Below are 17,497 nucleotides of genomic sequence, written 5' to 3'. Positions count from 1 at the left end.
CGCGATCAAGTATAACAGTTCTGCCATGAACACGCAGAATATCATGTGCTTGTGTATTGAGTTGCTGACGGTTGCGACACCGCCCCGCATCACGCAGGTGATTCACCAAAATGAATGTAATGCCGCTTGACCTAGAACACATTTTGCAATAACAAATTTGTTTTTACTCACCTCATTCTGCACTAGCGAGTTCCTTGCCTTCAGCGCGATCAAGTACAGCAATTCTGCCATGAACACGCAGAATATCATGTGCTTGTGTATGGAGTTGGAGACGGTCGCAGCGCCGCCCCGCATCAGGCAGAGAGCCGCCCAAGTAGCCAGTAGCAGCGGTAGGGATATGCTGAACGCTGTGTATGACGTCACGGATTCCAGGAGAGAAGGTTCTGGGATAAACTGTAGGAATAATTTAAGCGTTAGAGACCCATTTTCTTGATTTTTTTTTCTCTTTATTTGGGACAACAAACATTAATTAATTACAAAAGGTGCAAATGATGAAATCGTTCTGTCAGTTTACAAATAAGATAATCTAAACTTATCCTTACCTCAATGTCGACTTCGTCAACCAGTACAGCGAAGGTGGACAAGTGGTTGCACGTACAGTTGACCAGCAGAGGCTCGTCCGAGTACGGAGACCAGTCGTAGTCGATCTCCGTGTGACAACCGACGCGGGACCATTCGCCGAATCTACACAATACAATATGTAGATGTGAAAACAAAATGCCACTTTGATTACCTAGCCTAATTTACTCCTTGAGTTATGACTTATCAGTAAGTCCAAAAAGTCATGTATCCTGAAATAAACTTAAGACAAGCTAATGATCTCTGAATAAAGTGAGAGAAACTCTTCTTAACTTATGAATGTTAGCAACATCTAAAAATGATTTTTATTTTACTCTTTACAACTTTGGTTGTATTTAACCTGCGCCTACACCGCCTAATCTATTCTACCCCAAGAAGATTATTGCCGCCTCTTTCATATCATCATTATCATCATCATCTTAGCCATAGGACGTCCACTGCTGAACATAGGCCTCCCCCAATGCTTTCCATGTTACCCGGTTGGTAGCGGCCTGCGTCCAGCGCTTTCCTGCTACCTTTATGATGTCGTCTTTCATATCAAAGTATTGAATATACTTAGTTGGAAAAGAGCATTGAAAACTTACCCTCTTAAAGTCGACCAGTGTACACACTGCGGATTCGTCCTCGACCCAAAGGTCTCCCTATCGATGTCCAGCCACATTTGCAGCCTTATGGGTTTCTTCAGCCTCATACCCCCCAAACTTTTATACACCAACTTCTTCTTCCCCATATCTTTTGTTCCATTCCCATCCTTGGTTTTGCCATCATCTGCGACTAACGACAAAGCCAGAACTTTAGGTTCTTGGTCTAATTTTTCAGCTGTGAAAGACGAGTCGTTTTCTTGGTAGTTGTCGTTAGCAAAAGCATTCTTGTCGTGTTTTTTAAACGCTGGTTGAATGAGGATGGGACCGTGGTTGTCGTGGTTGGAACTTTCGTCTTCAGTGTGATGCCACGTGTTAGTCATTTGGGGATTGGCGTTGAGATGGTTATTGGGGTTTGAAGGGTGGGGGTAGCCTTTGTTGGCGTATGATATGCCTGTAAATGAGTTATAGAGTGAATATTTAGGCGTAACAGTATTTGCGTTTTAAGTGCATTACTCGTACTTAGATTGGAAATAATTCTATCAAGAGGAGAAACAGACAAATAATTCAAGACTCCCTGAAGTGTAATATAGAGTAGAGCATACTCTTCTATTCTATAGAGGATCTTGTTTTGTTTGCTTTATTTTATCGATACCAAATGAGGGCTATCGTTTTTATACTTAACAGTTGGCACCCCTGGCGATTGACAGGACCTTACTCTACAGTGGCGCCATCTTGATGAGTGCAAATGCGATAGTCCTCCTACCACTTTAGCGCTCACCAGTTGGTGCCACTGTCTTCGCTACTAGCAAGTGACAGGACCTTACTCTACAGTGGCGCTAACTGGTGAGCGCTAAAACGATAGCCCTCATTGCTCTTAATTCTTCTTGAAGAATTACAAGATCAAGTTTTTTATTGTTTTAACCTTTAGCTACTGAGGTGGATTTAATTTCACGTAAACACTGACGTGGGGGCCTGAGAGGCCCGTACATATGTGTGCTTATATTTAAAAATATATAACCTTTTTAGGGTTTTATGTTTAATCTATACTTATAATAAATCCGTAGAGAGGTCAATTCTGTACATGAAATATATTTTCAAAATAACTATCAGGGGGTGATTAGTGATCGATACTGATGCCAAAAATGCAATCAGTAAAATTTTTGTCTGTCTGTCTGTCTGTCTGTCTGTCTGTCTGTCTGTCTGTATGTTCCTTATAGAAACAAAAACTACTCGACGGATTTTAACGAAACTTGGTACAATTATTTTTCATACTCCTGGGCAGGTTATAGGATACTTAGGAATTCCCACGGGAACGGACATTAGCGGGAAAATCCTTTTGAATGAAAAATCTAAGCCACGTAAGATAGACGCTTGAAATTTGGCATGCAGGTACCTTAGTAAATTTAAAGCTTAGTTACAACAGGATATTGCAAAATTCTCACGGGAACGGGAGTTAGCGGGAAAAAACATTTGTATGAAAAAATCTAAACCGCGTAAGATAGATGAAGGGGGTAAAACGGGATCCACGCGTACGAAGTCGCGGGCGGCCGCTAGTAATTATTAATAGTGGTTATATTTAAATACAATAAAACGATTTTTATGTAAATTATTTGTTAATAAGTACGTATTATTTCAATAGTTGGAAAACATGTAGCATTTTTTGGCAAAAATCTCATGAAATCATGATTCACAAAGTTATCATGACAAATATTCATAAATTCAAAAAATCAAATTAGAATCTTAATTTTCATTAGTCTTTTTAGCTAATGATATATCAGTAATCCTAATATGAAAAAGGGGGGAAAAAATTACACACATCAAATAGTGCGAATTAAACACAGTCTGGATGAACTTGCTTTGCTCAGTGAAGGAAGCCATACATGTTTTTAAAATGTAGATTTCATTTGAATCTTCCAAGGACATGTGTGGCACTAGGTTTCATCGTTTAAATCTTGATAGACAGGTACAGGCATATCATTTCCTAACATACGTGCCAAAAACTACTGTTCTTCTATTTTTCGTTAAATTCTGGTTATTTTTACTTCCGAGATGCCGCTTTCTCTCGGACGACGTACTGTGGGCTCCATATTATAGATTTTTTCAAATTATTTAAAGAAAAGACGACAACTAAATGAAAACTATAGACAAAAAAAGTTACGCCCATACTGAGGTGGGGGCCTGAGAGGCCCACAAGAAACTTTAAAATTAATTTACTTGCTGAAATTGCGTGTGCAATCACGTGCACAGTTGTTGACAGCCTCGGCGCAATGAAACTCGAAGGTACTAAAAGATTCGCGTGTGTCGTGCACGTGGGAGAGGAGAAATTCAACAATTTGACTTTTACAAGGCCTGAGAGGCCCCCACGTCAGTAGTTAAAGGTTAAGCAAGGCAATAGTATGGTTCAAAATAAAGTGCCAACTTTATTTCATTATGAGTGTGGCAAAAGTGAAAAGAAGAAGGCCTTTTTTAAATGACAATGAAGAGAAATGACATTGCTGCGTATTTTTTAAGTATACATTTTTGGTAGCGTACGATGTAAGTAATTCCAACTCACCCTCAATATCCTCCATATTGTTCTCCAGCGAGTTATCCTCTTTACTCTCATGGGACTCCTTCATCCAGACATACTCTGGTACAAACAGCGCCACCTGGATTATGGGTGAGCCAATAGTGATGTTGACCCCCCACCGTTGGCTGACCGATTCATCCATGCGTAAAGGCATCAGCTGGGACGTGTTGCGAGAGTATTGCATGTACGAGAATACTGCGCGGGATTCGTAGTTGGTTTCTAGGGTATCTGGGGGATTAAGAAACTTGTTAATTAATGTTAAGTAGCTTTATTTAATACTAAACATGTTGTGTACGCTAATTTTGGATCTGTGTTTAGTTATTGAATTTTTATTTTATTTTATGTCTACGTAATGGATATTGATCCGATTGTGTACTCTATTTTAAATAAATAAATGGACTAATTTTCGGAAAAATCCATTTTTTTTTATTCCCTGCCAAAATGGGACTGATATTGTAAACAGTCTAGGAATTTACCAATTAGTCATTTTTATCAATAAAACATTGAATAGAACTTAATATTCAATGCGCGGACAGGTTTGCATAGGCCATACATTTTCGCTCTATTGAAGGAAGTAAGTAGTAATTGATATTTTTTTGATTGATAAAGCTTTTTTTCGTAGTTATTATCTTGTTGCATTTATGACGATCTTACCGTGCACATTGCTATTGGTAATTCCCAGCAGATCCAACGGCAGTAGAACTCTCGTGAACTTATCAAACTTGTTCTTACTCCTCACATAGTTGTTGTACTTGGGGAACGACACAGTCGGACTTGACGGCTTCTTCTTAACCTTCCCGTTGCCGTACGAAGGTTGTATGGGCGAGTGTATGAAAGCTGATGTATCAGGCAGGATGACGCGTTCTGTGGTGTATGACTCCAAGTTCAAACGGTTGAGCTGGGTAGGCTCGAAGCCGTATATCGATTCCGCTGTTACGATGTCCACGCCGATTACTGTGAGACAAATAATGTCATTTGAAATGAGAGGTTCATTACATTATTTTAAGAAACACAGCTGTAAAAAGAACTATTGTTCCATGTAGTTTAAAATACAATGTAAGTAACATTAGTAACGTAGCTCATGCCAACGATATTGTTTGACAATAGCGCTCATTATTGCGGTCAAAATCATCAGTAACTTCTGAGCCAAACACATCGCGGTAACCCGAAGATTCACGCACTTCTTGTCGTAGATCGGGTTTAGTTCTAATACGTTCTATTCCCACCTCTCGTTCCCACCGTTGCAACTCCTGTGTAGCCAGGATCTACAGATTTACCGCCAATAAAAACCCAATCAGTGAAGGTCAAGTTTGTTCCGGGGGGTTTAGTTCTAATGCATACAAGACGTTGCCAATTGTCAAATATTCTTACCCAAATCACTGGTGACGATCTCAAAGGGACTGGTATACGTATCATGCTGACTCTCTGCTAGCACAGATATGTACTTGTCGTACTTTTGTAGCAACTCCTCGACGCCATGGCCGGTCAGCTGGCGGATGCGACGCCACTCCTTGTCGTATGTCGGGCTTAGGATCGTGTTGGAGGATTTTATTATGTTCTGGAATGAGAATTTCCGATATTATAGGTATTCTTCAAGTGCTTTTATCATGATGGTTATTGCGCCCGTATTCACAAACATTACTATAAGGTCTCACAGTACGCGTGGACGCACAGGGTGACACACGAACCAATCACAGAGTTCTATTCAACGCTGTGCGTTCGATTTTCTGCTTCACTTAAGTAAGCATCGTTTGTGAATACGGGCGTTAATCTATTCCGCGCACAGACGACAGGTTTTGTGCTTCGATACTTCGACGGTCTGATTGCTAACGTTACAGGTTAATGACATGCATTTTTAAAGATTAATCTTCATCATCATCGATCATCTGTTGTAGCTTAGAGCCGTGATAATAATCTGTGTGATGAGGTTGATCGTATGCTAGTTTTTGAGGGTGATACATTTGAGCATACATAAATTGACAAAGTAATTAGTGCGCTAAAAACACGCGATCAACAGACGGTTCATATAAGTCTGTTTGCTATCATTTCTATAAAATACTCACCCGAACATAATCCTTATCCTGGCTGTGCGTAAGGTTCAGTCCAGCCTGCCTCAGCTCATACTGTATGAGCTCTAGCAAGATGCCCTCGGCTACCAATACATCGGCTCCATAAAGCTGCGGTGTATTACGGCAAGCAGAGGCCAGGTCTTCGGCGAGGCGAACGCCCACGAAAGTATTCACTGCTAGCTCACCGGTTTCTATTTTGTGTAACTGTATGGAATGGAGAACAAATGGGTTATTAGAGCGCTTTCACATTAGGGCACTAGAAGCGCGACAGCAGCGCGGCAGCGGCGTTAACTTAAAATGTGAAGGCATGCATCCGCTGTCACCTCAGATCATAGAAAGAGAATAGATATGAAGTCGCGCGTTACTACAACGAGAACCAGTGTCCCCACATTTCCCCCACCACAGCTCCCACACACACATTCAACTGTATAAAAACAAAGCGACTGAGAGTCTACGACAACATGTGCAACCGGCTTAAAAGTGCTGTGATTGGCCAGAAGGCGTGCCTTATGGCCAATCAATGGCCGCGTGACGTGACGCACACTTTGAAAACTAGTGAGAGAACAAAGATAAAATGAAGTCGACAAGATATCGATACTTTAAATCGCTAGGGGCAAGGCTCGAAACTGGTTTCACAAAATGCTTATGTATGAAAACCTTTTTATTATTATACGTTATTATTATAGCCTGACCAGGAACATAAAAACCCTCGCCATGTTGCGGAAAACTAATGGTACTAATTTCTTTTAATGGCAACAGTAACTGAAAACTTCATTGTCATGTCACCTTGCATGTCAGTCTATTGCTGTCAAAGTGTAAACAAACTTTATTTTAAATGTGCGCAATTGATTTTGTGAATTAAATTGCTAAAATCTTTTCATAGTCGTGAAAGAAAAGTGGTTCACAATGTGTTAAAGTATTTGTCGAAGAGAAATACTAAGGGTTCGGACAATATTTTCATTGAATAATTTTTCCGACAAGGGTGTCAAATTGACTGACATGTTTATCGTATAGTACAGTCCACTATGAAAATTAGCTGTGGTTTGTTTCAACTACCTATTTTAAAGTTTTTTGTCACTTTCTAAGTGTTGAATTTTATGGAATTGGGAAAGAAGTACCGAGTTTGAAGCGTTCATGAGCAGACATTGCAGTTGAATATTCAAGTTCTGAATTTGATTATTGATGAATAATAAAATAAATCCTACTAGCTCGATTGATGTTTTCATTTAATTTATTTAAACCAGGTTACCTATAATAATATTTTTTCGTTAATTCATGAAAATACCAAATTAGCCCGTAATCCTGAATCCTGATACATAAAGTTAGCCTATTAATTTAACACAGGTACGACTGTACTCAGTGTTGCACTATCAAATGCAATTGACGCGCCTCTATGCCAGGGTTTTTATGTTCCTGGTCAGGCTATAACTACTATCACGCATTTACTTTTTAATTATGGCGATCTGCGTACCGCATATGTTTATCAAAAATAATGCCTATATTAGGCTTTCAACTAGCTCTTATAGTAATTACATAGTTGACAGTTGTTAATTACTTCTTCTTGCAAGTAACACATCATTTTTTTATTTAAAATTACAAAATAGAAAATTATAATTTACTTCTATTTATCGATAATAGGAAACCGCATTAGAACACGAGCACGGCACTATGTTACGACCGGCACATGCGGCCGTACTGTGTATTTTCACACCTCAGTGGATATCGGAAGAAATAAAAATACATTGCGCAGTAGTTGAGCATGACATAAAGTGGTTGCTAACTAAATCGTCAATGTACAAGTGTGTTAGAATTTTTATCACCACTGATTTCGATATCGCAGTAACTGTTACGGCACTGAATTCGTTCGTAAAAATGTTTAGTTTTTTTTATTTATAAGCAAAATACCAATGGATTTGCAATACTTACATGTAGTAAATGACTCCATTGTTCCTGTAGTTCTTCGTTTCACTTGTTTTATTGCACGTAACGACGCATTATCCAAAATATCGGAGAACATTTCCTTAGTACGACTGAATCGCGACTAACCTAGCTACGCGGCTGATGTTCGTTTCTGGGCATATCGCGGAGACACGCGCCACGCCCCCGTTTCACATCTATTCCCTTCTATGATCTGAGGCTGTCACATAGTATGAAATTTTCAGAGGCGCGTCTATCGCGCGTTTGTCGCGCTGCTAAATCGCCTAAATGTGAAAGCGCTCTTATTGTAGCAAATTTTTGTCTTACGAATACTTATAAATACTATATTTTCTGATATTCTCGTTTTATTTATGTTTTAGTAATGTAAAGGGTTTACCTGGTTCCTCAGTTGGTAGAAAGTGGAAGTGGTACAATTGAACATGTCCGGTTCTTGCCAGGGAATCACTTGGGTATCATCGCACATCCGAGTAGCCCGGCCGCTTGTTCCTGTACAAGTGATACTTATATAATAAGTAAAAACCTCAAGCATCATAATTATACTATAAATATTCATTTAAGCTTTTATTGCTCAGCATAAGGTACAAAAGTAATTGAAAGTATTGAAACAAGTAACCAATTTATTACCTGAAGGACAATCTGTTGCAGCTTCGATACCGAACTTAGTTCTCGGCCACCAGACACCATGTGAGAATGAACGCGGGCAGCCATCGTATACCACTGTAAATGAAATGTTTAAATAACCAATTGGACTCAATTTTTTGTGTAGAAGCAAAAGTTCATCACAAATGGTAATACATGTAGGTACATCACACTAACAGCCTTACCAACTTGCCCTTAGTCAGATTCGTGCTAGCAAACGCTTGGGGAAACGAAACTGATGACCATTGGGGCAGAAAGGTTCTCGAGCGGCGACCACGAATCTGAAGACACGTTGTACCGACGATTTGGTGAATGTCGTGGAGCGGGAAGTACGTAAAGGTCGAGGGAAGCACTTGGATGCTGGTAGCGCAGGACTAGTAGCTATGCTTTGTCTAGCAGTGGACGGCATCAGGTTGTAAAAAGCTTACCTTCGCAGCCAGTGTTAGGCGCCACCTCAGCGTAGGCATTGGCGCAGGAGTCGCAGGCGCGGCTGATGACGCTGCCAATCTTAAGATCAACGACCAGCCAATCTGTAGATCATTAGGGGATGCTTGACGATCAGCAGTGGACGTCTGACTGAAGTGATGATGACTTACCCTCGCAGCCAGTGTTAGGCGCCACCTCGGCGTAAGCATTGGCGCAGGAGTCGCAGGCGTGGCCGAGGACGCCGCACTGGCACTAGACTTCTGACTCCACTGGTCAACAACGAACGACAAAGGATCTCCCAAGCACTTACCCTTGCAGCCAGTATTAGGAGCTATTTCAGCGTAGGCGTTGATGCAGGTCGCTACCAACTAGCTAATTTGGAGGCCTAGGTTCAGTAGTGAACATCCTGTAGTTCAGATGATGATGGATTCACCCTCGTAGCCAGTGTTAGGCGCCACCTCAGCGTAGGCATTAGACGCGGCATATGACGCTGCCATGACAGTAGCACTGATACCAACCGGTCAATCTGAATATCACTGGGAGAGGCCTCTGACCTCGAGTACTTACCTATAGTGGCGACCACGGGCCGGAAGACTTAGTGCGCGCAGGCCCACTAGGAACGATCTGGGAAAGTACCGGGGCAGGCAGCTCAAGACTGGTAGAAGGGGAAATCCTTGGGGGAGGCCTACGTTCAGCAGTTCCTTAGGCTGAAATGATAACGTCTAGCTAAAATGATTATGACTTACCCTCGCAGCCAGTGTTAGGCGCCACCTCAGCGTAGGCATTGGCGCAGGAGTCGCAGGCGCGGCCGATGACGCCGCCGCGGCAGTAGCACTGGCCGCTGGTGGTCTCGCACGAGCTGTTGAGCGAGCCCGCCGCGTAGCACTGGCAGGGGAGGCAGTCTTCCGAGTCTTCAGACTTGTAGTCTGGTCATTAACCAATGAAGTAAGTCGCAGCCAGTGTTAAAAGCCACCTCTGGGTAAAGGTTAGCGCAAGAGTCGCAGGCGCGGCATATGACGCTGTCATGACAGTAGCACTGACACCAACCGATCAATCTGGAGATCACTGGGAGAGGCTTTTGGCCTCGAGTTCTTACCTATAGTGGCGACCACGGGCCGGAAGACTTAGTGCGCGCAGGCCCACTAGAAACGATCTGGGAATGTACCTGGGCAGACAGCTCAAGACTGGTAGAAGGGGAAATCCTTGGGGGAGGCCTACGTTTAGCAGTTCCTTAGCCTGAAATGATGTCTAGCTAAAATGATTATGACTTACCCTCGCAGCCAGTGTTAGGCGCCACCTCAGCGTAAGCATTGACGCAGGAGTCGCAGGCGCGGCCGATGACGCCGCCGCGGCGGTAGCACTGGCACTAGACTTCTGACTCCACTGGTCAGCAACCAACGGCAAAGGATCTCCCAAGCACTTACCCTTGCAGACAGTATTATGAGCTATTTCAGCGTAGGCGTTGACGCAGGTCGCTACCAACTAGCTAATCTGCAGGCCTAGGTTCAGTAGTGAACATCCTGTACCTCAAATGGTGATGGGCTTACCCTCGTAGCCAGTGTTAGGCGCCACCTCAGCGTAGGCATTGGCGCAGGAGTCGCAGGCGCGGCTGATGACGCTGCCAATCTTAAGATCAACGACCAGCCAATCTGTAGATCATTAGGGGATGCTTGACGATCAGCAGTGGACGTCTGACTGAAGTGATGATGACTTACCCTCGCAGCCAGTGTTAGGCGCCACCTCGGCGTAAGCATTGGCGCAGGAGTCGCAGGCGTGGCCGAGGACGCCGCACTGGCACTAGACTTCTGACTCCACTGGTCAACAACGAACGACAAAGGATCTCCCAAGCACTTACCCTTGCAGCCAGTATTAGGAGCTATTTCAGCGTAGGCGTTGATGCAGGTCGCTACCAACTAGCTAATTTGGAGGCCTAGGTTCAGTAGTGAACATCCTGTAGTTCAGATGATGATGGATTCACCCTCGTAGCCAGTGTTAGGCGCCACCTCAGCGTAGGCATTAGACGCGGCATATGACGCTGCCATGACAGTAGCACTGATACCAACCGGTCAATCTGAATATCACTGGGAGAGGCCTCTGACCTCGAGTACTTACCTATAGTGGCGACCACGGGCCGGAAGACTTAGTGCGCGCAGGCCCACTAGGAACGATCTGGGAAAGTACCGGGGCAGGCAGCTCAAGACTGGTAGAAGGGGAAATCCTTGGGGGAGGCCTACGTTTAGCAGTTCCTTAGCCTGAAATGATGACGTCTAGCTAAAATGATTATGACTCACCCTCGCAGCCAGTGTTAGGCGCCACTTCAGCGTAGGCATTATCACTTGAGTCGCAGGCGCGGCCGACGACGCCGCCGCGGCAGTAGCACTGGCACTAGACTTCTGACTCCACTGGTCAGCAACCAACGGCAAAGGATCTCCCAAGAACTTACCCTTGTAGCCAGTATTAGGAGCTATTTCAGCGTAGGCGTTGACGCAGGTCGCTACCAACTAGCTAATCTGGAGGCCTAGGTTCAGCAGTGAACATCCTGTAGTTCAGATGATGATGGATTCACCCTCGTAGCCAGTGTTAGGCGCCACCTCAGCGTAGGCATTGGCGCAGGAGTCGCAGGCGCGGCATATGATGCTGCCATGACAGTAGCACTGATACCAACCGGTCAATCTGAAGATCACTGGGAGAGGCCTCTGACCTCGAGTACTTACCTATAGTGGCGACCACGGGCCGGAAGACTTAGTGCGCGCAGGCCCACTAGGAACGATCTGGGAAAGTACCTGGGCAGGCAGCTCAAGACTGATAGTAAGGGAAATCCTTGGAGGAGACCTACGTACAGCAGTTCCTTAGGCTCGCACACTCACTGCGGGCGCCCGTCGCACAGTCGCGACAGCAATACAGGGTGGAAACGATAAGTGATCTCATTCGATTATTTCTTAACTATACAAGATATCGAAAAACAGGTTACTGATCCTGAAAGTGCTTCACGAGCTCTAACCAACGTTACCAATATTAGGTTACAGAATTAACTGGATCTATCCGAAAATTTAATGTTTTCAGCCTCCATACTAAATGTATGCCAGCCAAACAATAATAGAAGTATATTTTTTTTAATTAAATAATAAACACTTAAAATGAACTCGTAAATTGCATTCTTATTTAAAATTATTCTTGGAAAACATTGGTTTTAGGCTTTACTTGCTATAATGTTAACAAGACATGAGTGCCATGACTGTGGCTGTACTAAATGTATGGAAGCTGGAAACAGTAGCGGCGTAAGGGGGGGGGCGGTGGGGGCGGTCCGCCCCGGGTGCCAAGCATCAGGGGGTGACACAAGTCGCGCAGATTAGTACTCACTGGCGCATCTGCATGGCAAATCTGCGGTCTATGTCATGATGCGGGGGGGGGGGGGGTGCGATTGTCTTCGAATCGGTAGGTAACCCCAAAATCCTAGGGGGTACCAGGGGGTGCCTTAGGACTTATTACGAGGGGAGGGGGGGTGATCGCCCCGGGTGCCAACCCATGCTACGCCGCCACTGGCTGGAAACATTGAATTTTCGAATGGATCCAGTTTATTTTGTAACCTATTATTGGTACCGTTGGATAGAGCTCGTGAAGCACTTTCAGGATCAGTAACCAGTTTTTGAATATCTTGTATAGTTTTTAATATTATGTGGTTTTACTAAATGTATGGAAGCTGGAAAAATTTAATTTTCGGATAGATCCAGTTTATTCTGTAACCTATTATTGGTACCGTTTAAAAGAGCTTGTGAAGCACTTTCAAAATCAGTAATCAGTTTTTCAATATCTTGTATAGTTTAGAAATAATCGAGTGAGATCACTTAACGTTTCCACCCTGTATAATTACGCGCGAGCGATAAGGATGGGTAGCTTGGGGTCATTGGACAAAATTCTACGTGCTCGGCGACAAGACTATAGCTAAAATGATTATGACTCACCCTCGCATCCAGTGTTAGGCGCCACCTCAGCGTAGGCATTGGCGCAGGAGTCGCAGGCGCGGCCGATGACGCCGCCGCGGCAGTAGCACTGGCCGCTGGTGGTCTCGCACGAGCTGTTGAGCGAGCCCGCCGCGTAGCACTGGCAGTCTTCCGAGCCTTCGGGCTTGTAGTCTGGTAAATAACCAACGAAGTAATAAAACTCCTAAGAACTTACCCTCGCAGCCAGTGTTAGAAGTCACCTCTGCGTAGAGGTTAGCGCAGCCTTTGTATAATGCTGCCACGACAATAGCACTGATACCAGCAGGCCAATCTGGAGATCATCGAGAGAGGCCTATTGCTCATCAGTGGATATCTTAAGGCAGAAGTGACGATGACTTACCCTCGCAGCCAGTATTAGAAGCTACTTCGGCGTAGGCGCTGGTGCAGACCGCTACCAACTAGCCAATCTGGAGACCTAGTGAACATCCTGTGTCTGAAATGATGAACACTTACCCTCGCAGCCAGTGTTAGGCGCCACCTCAGCGTAGGCATTGGCGCAGGAGTCGCAGGCGCGGCATATGACGCTGCCATGACAGTAGCACTGATACCAACCGGTCAATCTGGAGATTGCTTTAGCCTCCAGTTCTTACCTAAACTATAGTGGCGACCACGGGCCGGAAGACTTAGTGCGCGCAGGCTTACTAGGAACGATCTGGGAAAGTACCTGGGCAGGCAGCTCAAGACTGGTAGTAGGGGAAATCCTTAGGGGAGGCCTACGTTCAGCAGTTCCTTAGCCTGAAATGATGACGTCTAGCTAAAATGATGATGACTCACCCTCGCAGCCAGTGTTAGGCGCCACTTCAGCATAAGCATTGGCGCAGGAGTCGCAGGCGCGGCCGATGACGCCGCCGCGGCAGTAGCACTGGCCGGTGGTGGTCTCGCACGAGCTGTTGAGGGAGCCCGCCGCGTAGCACTGGCAGGGGAGGCAGTCTTCCGAGCCTTCGGGCTTGTAATGGTTTTCCTGGTAAGAATATGAACAAGTTGATAAAAAATACATACTGCCGAACATATTATAACCTCCTTTTTTGAAGTCGGTTAAAAATATTCATAAAGAACTTAGCATTCAATGGTAAGGAGACAAAAAGTCGCATTGGCGGCTCCGATCGCCCCTTCAGGGCATTACTGTCGACATTGGGGGCCCCAACACCCTCACCCTCTTCTTCAGATCATTTCCATTACCGCCAACATGCTGCTGGCATTACTATCAGCACTGGATAGTGGGGAAGGCGCCTGACCTGTTCGCTGATCGCTCTTTGGGCCTAAATGAATCACCTGGTGGGCTTTTACTGCGCCGAAGGCGAGACAATGGTACTAGAGACCAGTTACAGTTAAGTCCGACGCGGAAGCGATGTCCCCAACACTGGTAGGTAGAAGATGCCCGGGTAATATGCGTAAGCTCGAAACCCGCACCGGTCACTGGCCGAAGAATCCACGGCAACGCTCGAGAGGTCCATTAAAAGACAATGCCGGAAATTGGCGTATTTTTTTTTCGCGCGGCCATCGGCCACACCTTGTTTTTTGATGACAAAATAGTGTAATAAACCAAACTTACTATGACATGTATACCTCTAAACTCAGTCTGAACTGAGTTACGAGCATTAGCAGTTTGATGATTTTACATAAGTACTAGATTTGCTTTTTGCGCGCAAGTATTGTAAGAAATTGCAACAAAATAGTGACATTGTATGTGTAAACAAACAATACCATCCATTATAGGCTCCAGACATCAGTGTGGAGCAGAATCAACGCAATAAAAAAATAGTGCAATATTTTGTTGCAATTTCTTACAAAACTTGCGCGCAAAAAGCAATTCTAGTATGTAAAATCATCAAACTTCTAAAGCTCGTAACTCAGTTCAGACTGAGTTGAGAGGTATATATGTCATAATAAGTTTGGTTTATTACACTATTTTGTAATCAAAAAACAAACGCAGCGCTCCTCTACAACACTCGCACGCTACCTTGCAGTGGCACGCGCCGGTGTCGCGGCGGCAGTGCGGGTGCAGGCCGCGCGCGGCGCACTGGCACGGCCCGCACGCGCCCGCGCCCCACCAGCCGCCCGGGCACTCCAGCGCGCCGCCCGCCCGCAGCGCTCCTCTACAACACTCGCACGCTACCTTGCAGTGGCACGCGCCGGTGTCGCGGCGGCAGTGCGGGTGCAGGCCGCGCGCGGCGCACTGGCACGGCCCGCACGCGCCCGCGCCCCACCAGCCGCCCGGGCACTCCAGCGCGCCGCCCGCCCGCAGCGCTCCTCTACAACACTCGCACGCTACCTTGCAGTGGCACGCGCCGGTGTCGCGGCGGCAGTGCGGGTGCAGGCCGCGCGCGGCGCACTGGCACGGCCCGCACGCGCCCGCGCCCCACCAGCCGCCCGGGCACTCCAGCGCGCCGCCCGACACGCAGCCTTCCTCTGGAACAATATGGAATGGTTAAAACAGTTAATGATACTACTACTAGCGGCAGTTCGTGACTTCGTACACGTGGAGTTAGTTATTTAAACAGGACTTTCATACAAACAGTCGTTGTATTTACAAAAACCAAAAAATTCTGCACTCGGGTCTTTGTAAAAGAGAAAAAAAAAACGTAACAAGTCATCTATAAATGAATGAATGAATAAAAAATAAAGTTCTTTATTCATCTAATAAAGAATGATAGGAAGAAGCGTCCTACACTTCCAGGTCAAAAGTACAGATTTTTTTGGTGTTTTCCTTTCTGTAGTAGGAATAAAACTCTAGGATATACTACTACTCTACAGTACAGAGAACAATCATAATATTTTGTAAACGCACGCTGGCCCCCCTCGATACGGGTCAAACAATCACACTCAGTGCATCACACGTGACGCAATAACTCACCAGTCATGACGTATCCCTCGTCGCAGTCGCATCGGTAGCCGCGGCCGCCGCTGTGGCTGACGCAGTGCGAGTGCGGGCCGCAGGGGGCCAGCTCGCACGCCACCACGCACGCCGGCCCCCCTCGATACGGGTCACACTCAGTGTGTCACACGTGACGCATTACACTCACCCGTCATGACGTATCCCTCGTCGCAGTCGCATCGGTAGCCGCGGCCGCCGCTGTGGCTGACGCAGTGCGAGTGCGGGCCGTAGGGGACCAGCTCGCACGCCGCCACGTACGCCGGCTCCCCTCGATACGGGTCACACTCAGTGTATCATACGTGACGCAGCACACTCACCCGTCATGAGGGGGCGTCCATAAATTACGTGAGACAATTTTGGCCATTTTTCAACCCCCCCGCCCCCCTTGGTGAGATTTGGTGAGATTTTGCCTGACCCCCTCCCCCACCCCCCTAATCTCACGTGATATTTAAGCCAATAAAAATGCCTATTTTGCAATATCTATGCTTCGAGTCTATTAGATTTATATGAAAAAATCAGTAACCCAGTGTCGTGCCACGCGCAGTGCAGGGTTCCGTAGCTTCCCGTCGTTTAGTAAGACAAGCAATTGCTTCAACCTAGGACCAGATTTTTGATTCATAGTTAAAATAACGAATTGTTAAATTTTGCTACTAATGGTTAAATATTAATAAAATGTAAATTAATAGTTAAAAAATCTATTAAAAGTCAAGTTAAACATTCTTATAAAAACATTTTTTTCTGTTATTTAACCACTTGTCATTTGACATCTGTCAAATTTGACTATTGGTTACTTTAACTACGAATACATAATATTTTCATACTTAAGTAATGTCATTTTTTAGGGTTCCGTGGTCCTGACAAGGAACCCTTATAGTTTTGATATGTCTGTCTGTCTGTACGAGGTTTCGCTTGGAAACTATTGGCACTGGGGAGCTGTAATTTTGTGAAGGTATTTGGAAGGTATATTAATCACGACGACAAAACGGAAAATAAAATTAAAAAAAAAAAAAAAACTGGGGTAGCTCCCCTGCATGTAAAGTCGGAATGAATTTTTTCAAGGAAAACAACGGTTAAGATACATTACCTTAGTTTAAGAGTAATAGTCATTTGACTCATGTATCATACAATTTCTTAACCAGTAAAAATTCCTTAGAAGAAAATATGAAAAGTGACTTTAGATGAAGTAATTGCTTGCTTCTGAAATAAATTGTGGTAACGACAGACAACTACGGGACCCTACACTGCGCGTGGCACGACACTTGACGACACGCACTTTTTTACGCAGTAGCGATGCCGATGACGTTTTTTTTTTAATTTCGAGTTTTCTTAATTTCGACATTTATTCTGCATCTTTAGTGTTCACAAATGCAGATGGAGGCATTTTTAGTTTAATTTGATTAGACGGTTTGGAATAAATTGTCATTATTATCATAAAAAAAATCATTTTTTTTTTACTTCAATAACCCAGTTTTCTGGCAATTTTACTCTATTTCTTGCGGGAAAAATTACGTGATATTTTCCGAGACCCCCCCTCTCCCCCACGTGAGATTTAGTGAGGTTTTCGTTGACCCCCTCCCCCCCCTAAAAGTCTCACGTAATTTATGGACGCCCCCTGACGTATCCCTCGTCGCAGTCGCATCGGTAGCCGCGGCCGCCGTTGTGGCTGACGCAATGCGAGTGCGGGCCACATGGGGCCAGCTCGCACGCCGCCACGCACGCCGGCCCCACGCGGCCCGCTTCACACTCGGTATGTCACGCATGACGCAGTCACTCACCCGTCATGACGTATCCCTCGTCTCAGTCGCATCGGTAGCCGC

General features: G+C 45.1%; 1 protein-coding gene and 1 long non-coding RNA gene across 4 annotated transcripts in view; both read right to left on the bottom strand.

Annotated features, from left to right (window-relative positions):
- LOC135071393 (protocadherin-like wing polarity protein stan) overlaps nucleotides 1-17,497 on the bottom strand; it is a gene marked incomplete at its 5' end in the record, with an annotated part of 73,369 nt that overhangs the window by 17,632 nt on the left and 38,240 nt on the right. The window contains 15 exon segments of the mRNA XM_063965185.1: nucleotides 168-393; nucleotides 543-684; nucleotides 1,164-1,614; nucleotides 3,718-3,960; nucleotides 4,387-4,686; nucleotides 5,104-5,290; nucleotides 5,796-6,005; nucleotides 9,609-9,730; nucleotides 10,352-10,453; nucleotides 12,767-12,937; nucleotides 13,580-13,766; nucleotides 14,766-15,214; nucleotides 15,660-15,779; nucleotides 15,829-15,943; nucleotides 17,298-17,416. Of these exon segments, the coding sequence (XP_063821255.1) occupies nucleotides 168-393; nucleotides 543-684; nucleotides 1,164-1,614; nucleotides 3,718-3,960; nucleotides 4,387-4,686; nucleotides 5,104-5,290; nucleotides 5,796-6,005; nucleotides 9,609-9,730; nucleotides 10,352-10,453; nucleotides 12,767-12,937; nucleotides 13,580-13,766; nucleotides 14,766-15,214; nucleotides 15,660-15,779; nucleotides 15,829-15,943; nucleotides 17,298-17,416 (3,144 nt within the window).
- Nucleotides 8,110-9,605, bottom strand: LOC135071213 (uncharacterized). Of its 3 annotated transcripts, none has more exons than XR_010257223.1 (3): nucleotides 9,551-9,605; nucleotides 8,364-8,456; nucleotides 8,110-8,225 (listed from the first exon to the last, which is right to left on the bottom strand). It is a non-coding gene; the product is annotated as an uncharacterized LOC135071213 (long non-coding RNA). The 3 variants fall into 3 exon arrangements; XR_010257222.1 differs by lacking the exon at nucleotides 9,551-9,605 and adding an exon at nucleotides 8,975-9,049; XR_010257224.1 differs by lacking the exon at nucleotides 9,551-9,605 and adding an exon at nucleotides 8,807-8,868.

This window comes from Ostrinia nubilalis, chromosome 4, assembly GCF_963855985.1.
Source record: "Ostrinia nubilalis chromosome 4, ilOstNubi1.1, whole genome shotgun sequence".
NCBI lineage: Eukaryota > Metazoa > Arthropoda > Insecta > Lepidoptera > Crambidae > Ostrinia > Ostrinia nubilalis.
This window is presented reverse-complemented; position numbering and strand designations above follow the sequence as displayed.